Consider the following 8,583-nt stretch of genomic DNA (forward strand, 5'->3'; position numbering starts at 1 on the left):
AAGAATCAAGACAGGGTCACAGTTTGATTCGGCTATGTTGAGTTTGGACACGCAGATGGTTCAACGGGGTTAAAGACGGATTACCAATGATTTTTGACCCATAAAGTTGAGTTTATTCGCCGTAGAAAATAGCAAGTGTGGTTGTTTGTTGTCGTCCTTGGCTGACTTTATAATTATCTCAATATAAAGAGTCAACTGTGTTAATCTTATTTTATTAAGGAAAGGACGTTGTTAAAGAGGCCGGAGACTGTTTCATTTCATTTTATTTCATTTGAAATGTCTCAAAATCCAGAAATGATCCAGGTGCACTGGTGATGACCAAGTGGAGTGAAATGATGTGTTGGATCTCTATCTAATCTCTATGCCACACAATAATCCAATTAGCCAATCTAATCCAAGTAAAGAATAAACTATAATAAGTAGAAATGTGATGTACTATAGCATTCATTTCCTGTCTGAAAAGCATCCCCCTCCATTGCTCTGGTGTGAAATGTAATAAATATCAATTGAGAAAAGTGAGCACTAGTATAATAGTGTGAGGAGGGGGATTGTGAGGTGAACAGCAGAGTAAATATTTGGCAGCTCTCTGTGCCAAACAGATTAAGAGGCTGCTGCTCGGGGTCATTGTGGACACAGAAAATTCCCGCTCTTTGGACGTGACTTCTCTTTGCCTTTGGCGTGTTTTGGCTCTCCAATCGAGTGCCCTCTGTAAACTATCCACTCCACGCAGCAAACCTGCAGTACTGTAATCCACTGCTGCTGCTGCTGTTTGAGGTCAGAGAAGAAAAGGTCAAGTCATCACGGAGCAGGAAATGTGTCTTTTCCACTCGTATCCCCGTGCGTAATGTGCGTAAAGGAGAGCCTGAATAACACGCTTCAGCGACTTTTACTCATCAAAATCAAATCTAAAGGAGATTTTAATACGTGCTAAATCACACATGGAACATCGCGCTGCTCTATAGACTTTGCTGGAGTCGACGCAGAGCAGTAGATAGTGTCCCAGATCCTTTTCAGCTCCATTCACAACCATGACAACACGGAACAAGCTCGGATTTATCCTGCAAACTTAAAGGACATTGTGCCGGGGCGTCAATCAGGCATTATTGCGGGACTGAACAAATGCAAAATCTTGACTGGAACAAATGCTTCCAACGGGTCTCGGACGCGGGGCTACATTTTCCTCCTTTTGTTCCCTCCGCTGGTTGGCATGTATTTGTGTCCCCTGTCCCCGCGACCACCCAGGACGACAGAGGAGGCAGATCCACCACCAGCACCCGCCGACACCAGCTCTCTGCTCCGCGGCCTCGTGGGTTAACCCCACTGAAGTGGATAAGAGCCTCGAGTCAACACCAGATAAATAAATAACGTTCACACTTTGCATTGAATGCGTTTTTAGAGACAAACCAAGGACGCGTCCACCTGTTGGTGCCAGTTCTACATAAGGGGGAAAAAAAAACAAAAAACAATTTGTGAACGTTTTAATTTACTTTTTAAAAAACAACAACAACAAAAAACAACCCTCAGCTTCATTTACCTTCTGTTTTTCGATTTAAAACAACAGTTTCATTAATTATCGATGATTTATCTTCATTACTGAATCGTGTCCTGTCAGCAGTGATCGGTCTTTGTCAGACACCCAAACAAACAATTAATCTGCAAAAGAAAGCCTATACAATGTCTTTTAGAAATGTAAATATAAGCATTTTAAGTGATGGAAACTTAGTTTAAGTCATTTCATCAAATATATTCGATACTACATCATCCAGGAGGAGTTCTGGAATATTTGACGTGAGATAAATCAGCACAAATCATGTTTGTTTTAATTCTGGAATCTCACATTTGATCTTTAATCTCCTAGTAATACATTTAAAAAGTATTTAATAATGCAGCATTTAACTGATTTTAACTCCGCTTTTTAAAAAACATAAGGAATGAGATATAAGGATATTTCTAGTGATGAAAAAATGGCATGTGTGTTTCCACTCCAACATGTAGAAGAAGTTATTATTATTTATTCGATAATTAACTTTGAAATAAAATACACCAATAATGTTCCTTTACTCCTATTGAAGCCATTTAATGGATAGTTTTTAAATACCTGTATCTGTTTCAGCTCATGTTTGACATTTGAAATCTCCCGGGATGAAGTTTAACTGAAGTGTTTCAGGGGAAACAAGTGGAAAAACAAACTCTCGTGGAGGAAATGTTTGAACATCCTCCTCCGTGTTCTCACGCCTGTAATTAATACTCCTCTAATGGACGCATTAGTTAAACCAACTCTCAGACTAATTGCTCACTTTGTATGTAAATACTGGACACGCTGTTTGGACGAGAGGAGGAGTGTGTGTGTGTCTGTGTGTGTCTGTGTGTGTGTCTGTGTGTTGTCAGTTGCCACCCAAGACGTGATTCAGCCCCAACAATCACTATTATACGGGGGACGAATCTGTAACGATGACGAGCGTTTCCTTCGCGCTTTTGTCGACGCTGTGAGTTCATCCTTTTACTCCGAGCCTCAGCCCTCATCATCATCATCATCATCACCACCACCATCGTCATCATCAGCACTTCAGCCATTCAGGTGCTCAGCACAGACACAGGAGGAGGAGGAGGAGGAGGAGGAGGGTTTATAAGCGCGCAGACCCGCTGTTTGTTTGCGTAAACACTGACTCCAGTGCGCACACAGAGCTGCTGTTTGGACAGAAGATCCCCGACACCGTCGTGTTTTCCTTTCCTTTCCTTTTTTTTTAATCTCCACCCTTCTCGGACAGACTTAACCTCGAGTGCTTGCTTATTTCCATCCTCAAAACAAACAAACAAACAAACAAACCAACCAACCAGGACTGCATGGCTGCGCCGACCAAGTTCAGTTTTTCCGTCAGGAGCATCCTGGATTTGCCGGAGCAGGACGCAGAGGCAGTGCCGGTGCACTTCTCCTCCTCTTCCTCCTCCTCCTCCTCCTCCAGCTCGCCCTTCATCTCCTGGATGGACTGTGACCGCAGCCCCTGCATGTGTGAGTAGCATCACCTGCTTTTATTTAGCAGTTTTAAATGAAGGGACCTGTGTCTACATTAGAAAAACAGGATAACGATGCTGATATTATTTAACATTTTACATGTTGAAATAACCTATGTCCTCACTGTAACGCTGAAATAGTGTTAAATATGTTTGTAAAGTGTAACTTAAACACTGTTGTATCACTGGTGTATCATTGTATGTTAAAAAGTTATATGTTTACAAACGGAATGAAACATTAATGCGTCAACAGTATGAGATGTTATTATGTTGACACTGTGTTTTAAACAGACATAGTTGAGGTGAGATTAGGATGAAAACCACTGCGTCATTTTGTCTTTATTCCTGTATAATCCCGGACTAAAGCCTGTTGTGTTTATTCCCTGCAGCCTCTGATGAAGGAAGCCTCGAGGCCTCTCCCGACTCCACCAAACCGGACGACTCGTCTCTGGACTCGGAGCAAGACACGAGCAAGAAGAGCAAGAAGCGGCGCGTTCTGTTCTCCAAGGCGCAGACTCTGGAGCTGGAGAGACGCTTCCGGCAGCAGCGCTACCTGTCCGGCCCGGAGAGGGAGCAGCTGGCGCGGCTCCTCAGTCTGACCCCGACCCAGGTGAAGATCTGGTTCCAGAACCACCGCTACAAGATGAAGCGAGGCCGCGCGGAGGGAGCGCTGCTGCTGCCGCCGCACGACGCGGACGCGGCGCCGCCTCCTCCGCTGCTGCGCAGGCTCGTGGTTCCGATTCTGGTGCGCGACGGGAAACCTTTCCACACCTGTGTTCTGGACACGGACAAAGGCGCTTTTCTCCCCGCGTCCTCTCAGACGGTGTCCTTCCCTCTGCCTTATCACCTGCCTCCTCCCCGGTACCAGCACTTTCCAGCCGCGGCAGCAGCTTCCAGATTGGCCTGGAGAGACTTTTGGAGCGAGCCGGTCCATTTTAACTCCTTCAAGTGACTTCAATTACGCACAAACTCATTTAGAACGACATCAAATGTTTTCTGAATGTTTAGCAAAAAAAAAAAAGAAATAAATGAATTCCCAGCAACTTAAACATTTAGATTTCTCTGTCACTATAGAAGAAAATGTATTTTTGCACACTTTATTTTGGATATTTTGCGTGTTTTTTTCTTCATACACAGGCTTCATGTTGTAGCCTCTTTATTACTAATTATCCTCTGTGATAATGTGTCTGTGTGTTTGTGTGAATAATAAAGCCCTGTAGGCGGGACGCTGTTATAATTCTTATAATTATTATTATTATTATTATTATAGCCTGAATGTTTGAAGGAATAATAATGTTATTTTTTTACATGTTTTAATTGTATTTCTATTTGTGAACAAAAGTATTAATAAAATCGCTCACATATTTTCTATGATACATTATAATGTGCTTCATTTTGGAAGTTCAGACACCTGGATCTTCATATTTCCAGCTAATTAATGGACAGTTTTTTGCTTCTCTTATGTGCTCTAAATCTGTGCCATGGTTTCAAATATGATAATTGAGTCTAAATGAAATGTAATTAGTCAAATCTAAACTGTGTAGCAGGTCATGAGAGAGGCACAGAGTCTTTTCTAATGTTAAAGGAACCTAATTATGCAGCCAGAAGCTGAGCAAACATCACTCCTAAAGGGCCTGGATTTGCTTCAGCATAAGAATAGATGGCCAGTAAACATCTCTCACTATAGCACCGTGTTGTCGTCTGGGCTCATGAGCCTCTTTTCACTTCACTTTGTTTGTGATTCGGAGTTTTCAGCCTGGTTTATACCTGGAATACTGAAGAAAATATGATTATTTTAAGTGTTTGTTGAAACTTGAGCAGGTCCAGCTCAGGAGGAAGATGCTCATTTAACAGGTTAAAATAAAAGGAGGTTTTTAGAGCTTTTTACTGCATTTAGATTTTTGCTTCACGTTTCTTAGTTAAAATACACCAGAAAAAAAAAGATCTCACCAGTGAATCACATCCATAAACGGTGCTTTCTTATATTCTTGCATAATCCTAACATTATTTCACATCACTCTTCCCCCTGTTTTTTGCAATTTTCTCTTGTGACGAATCCACTTCTGTGTTTAAAATGATTCTTAGAGCCTGGAGGGGAAAATAGGATCTGATGAACAGGTGGATGGACGACGAAGACGCTTTGGACAGTTGAACAACACATTTTCAACATGCTCGGCCCATTTTCACGTCAATCTGTCACTTTATCATCCACGTCTTTTGTCATTCTGAGATTTTAGGGCTTGGTTTATATTGTAAGACTGAAGAAAATAGGATTTATTGGTGTACGTTATGATACAATACAACTATTCATGTATATTAGACTAAGAATTTGTATTTAAAGTGCTTTCAGCAGATAAATGTAGTCATATTTTGGCAGATACTTGACTCATTTTGACAGCATTGCCAATTTGATTCTCCTGCATTTGGATTCTGTCAGTGGTTTTTGAAAAAAAATATTATTCCCAGAGCCTTGTTTTTCTGAAAACTAGGAGAAAATCTGATTCCTTGGTAAAATAAAACCACCAATTTTGATGTCAGTCTGTCACTTTTTCATTCTGAGGCTTTAGAGCTCACTTTGTACTGTCACACTGAAGGAAATCTGATTTATTGGTGTGTATTCTGATTAAATATAGTGACATATGAACACCTTAGACTCAGACTTTGTATTTAAAGTGCCCTCATGGCGTTTAAAATCAATCCCCAGAGATGTATTGGTACTTTTACACATCCTTGACACCGCTCTGTCACCTCGCCGGCATTCCCCAATCTGTGTTAAAATGAAGAATCTGCTCGGGCGTTTAAAATCATGTCAGTATTTCATCAGTGACGAGGGGGGTCTTCTGCTTTTCACGCCCACTATAATGTTGTTTGCTCGTCCTGTGACCCTGCAGCCCGTCGTCCCTGTCACCTGGCCCTTTGTCCCCCGTGCTGGGGCCACCTTGTATCACATATGGAGGGGACTGGCCGAACCCCTCAGCTCGCTGCATCTTCCCTTAAACACTCTTTTTGTCTGCGTGTCTCCCGTGTGAATGGGACCATTGTCCCCGCGGCCGAAAGGGACCGAGACGAAATCTTTCAGTGTTTCAATTCCCGTGATGTTTAATCAGTGCCTGCGACAAATTTATGAGGTTTAACTGCACAATGGTGTTTTAGAGCATCTCGGGGTTTAAGGGTGACAAAGACAGGCTTTTAGAGGTTGCCATTGGTTTTTTAAGTTGGTCAGAAGAATTGTCTGAAAAGGACGGGCTTGTATTAAACTGCCCATCCTATAGTTTTACTCACTGCTCTTTGTAGCAGAGTTATGAGGTCCATGTAAACCAGGCCACAGGAGGAGTTTTTTGGACTTAAGTTGGCCCAAGTGACATGTGACGCACATTAAGGCCGCATTTTTCAGCCAAAATCATACATTTAATCATGAGAAAACAGCTGCAGAAAGAAGGAAACACTATTATATGTCGTCAACCCTCGGCAGTGAATCCTCTTGATAAAATGGACAAAAAAACATTGGATTTAATCATATTTTTGCACATACTTTCCAATCTCGTTTGAATGTGTTAGAATGAAGAATCTGCTCCTGGTAATTGTATTAAACTGCCCATCCCATAGTTATGTACTCACCGCTCTGGCCCCCGGGGGCCTCTGTGTAGCACAGTTATGAGGTCCATGTGAACCAGTTTTAGACTTAAGTTGGTCCAAATGACATTTGATGCTCTAATGGTCCCAGCACTTTCACATTTTTAGCCAAAATCGCATGTTTGATTATTTCCTCTAGTGTTGTTCATATTTAGTCTAGTTGTGTAAAAACTTGCACTTAAAGGGCCGTTTCACCCATTTTTACCCCCCTTGGTCAGATTGAGAGTAAATTTAAAATTACGACGCTGCTGGGTTTTTTACTTCTATTACAGAGTCTGATTAAATTTGATTAAATTTTTCTTTAAAAATGTACTCATAATTCACAGATATTAGTAAAAAACTCTATGTTTTTTGGGTGAAGTGGCCCTTTTTTAACAAAAATCACATGTTTCAAACGGGATTATTTCCTCCAATGTTCATATTTTAGATTAGTTGTGTAAAAACTTGCAGTTAAGGCCACAATCTCATTTGAATGTGTAAGAATGAAGAATCTGCTCCTGGTAATTGTATTAAACTGCCCATCCCATGGTTATGTACTCACCGCTCTGGCCCCCGGGGGCCTCTGTGTAGCACAGTTATGAGTTCCATGTGAACCAAGTTGGTCCAAATGACATTTGATGCTGTAATGGTCCCAGCACTTAAACATTTTTAGCCAAAATCACATGTTTCCTTCTTAGACGTGATTATTTCCTCTAGTGTTGTTCATATTGAGTCTAGTTGTGTAAAAACTTGCAGTTAAAGGGCCGTTTCACCCATTTTTAACCCCCTTGGTCAAATTGAGAGTAAACTTAAAACAATTACGACGCTGCTGGGTTTTTTACTTCTGTTACAGAGTCTGATTAAATTTTAAATTTAAATTTTAAATTTTTAGCAAAAATCACATGTTTCAAACGTGATTATTTCCTCCAATGTTGTTTAAATTTAGTGTCGATGTTGGATTTTGACTAATATCCAGAGATAAATGTGTTGTTTGATTATCAGACAGACAACAACAGAGGAAGTTGGAATTGAAAATAAATAAATAAATAAATAAATAAAACTGACCAAAAGTTGAAGTCAAAGTCACTTCCTTCAAGGAAAATAAAAGCCCTACACTGCTCTGTGTTTCTGTGAATTATAACAAGTTTATGAGTAAAAGATCTGAAAAAAACAACAACGCTGTAATTGAATGTGAATTGAACAAACACAGCAGCGTTGTAATAGTTTTAAGTTGACTCTTTACACTTATTTTTTTTTACGCAGCCCTTTAAGGCCACAAAGACTTTACAGAAATGTGTGTTCATATTTTCTCTGTTGTCTATATATTGTGTTGTTTCACGCAGTTTAGGCCACAAAGCAAATACACAAAACTGTTTAATTAATTTCAGTGTATGACGTTGACCTTGCTTCACGACCTTGTCATGCTTTGATGATGAAAGACAGACGGACAACATGTATTTTATATATCTTAAAAAGAGATCGATGCAAAATGTGCTGCACATGTAAACAGAAAAATATTAAATATTAAATAAAACATGAACTTCTACACAAAGGAATAAAATATTAGTATTTAAATTTCTAAGTAAATGAGTGCAATCAGAAAAACAAACAGCGTGTCATAAATAAATATAATTTCAGAATGTAAATGATTAAAATCCACGCAGTTTGAGCCGCAGGGATTTTATTTATTAAACTATGTATTGATAAGGAGACAGAACGGGTGTTTTGTACAGTTTTAATTTAATGTTATTTTATTTTTTATTGCATTGAGACTTGAACTGCTTCTCCATCTTCAGCCTTCTCTGTGGTGTTAATGATCCATGTCGCCACTAGATGGCAGAACAAGACACGGTATCGTTTTGGGAACAATGAACTTCTTTTCCTAAGGCCAAAAGGAATTGTGTTTTTTTGGATGTAGACAACCGGTGAATCCACCAGGGGTCGCGATTCACTGTAATC

At 40.2% G+C, this 8,583-nt stretch overlaps 1 protein-coding gene across 1 annotated transcript; it reads left to right on the forward strand.

Moving 5' to 3' along the window:
• Window positions 1–1,485: 1,485 nt before the first annotated feature.
• nkx2.9 (NK2 transcription factor related, locus 9 (Drosophila)) lies at window positions 1,486–4,291 on the forward strand. The gene is made up of 2 exons (XM_044046807.1): window positions 1,486–3,010; window positions 3,402–4,291. Exons 1-2 carry the CDS (start codon window positions 2,845–2,847, stop codon window positions 3,962–3,964), a joined length of 729 nt encoding a protein of 242 aa, XP_043902742.1. The 5' UTR covers window positions 1,486–2,844; the 3' UTR covers window positions 3,965–4,291.
• The last annotated feature ends 4,292 nt before the right edge of the window (window positions 4,292–8,583 follow it).

Source organism: Solea senegalensis, linkage group LG16 (genome assembly GCF_019176455.1).
Source record: "Solea senegalensis isolate Sse05_10M linkage group LG16, IFAPA_SoseM_1, whole genome shotgun sequence".
Taxonomy (NCBI): domain Eukaryota; kingdom Metazoa; phylum Chordata; class Actinopteri; order Pleuronectiformes; family Soleidae; genus Solea; species Solea senegalensis.

Bases quoted from the DNA above. Each gene is read 5' to 3' on its own strand.
- nkx2.9 (XM_044046807.1), top strand. From the start codon at position 2,845: ATGGCTGCGCCGACCAAGTTCAGTTTTTCCGTCAGGAGCATCCTGGAT. The intron at 3,011-3,401 runs GTGAGTAGCATC...TATTCCCTGCAG, and splicing joins TGACCGCAGCCCCTGCATGT to CCTCTGATGAAGGAAGCCTC.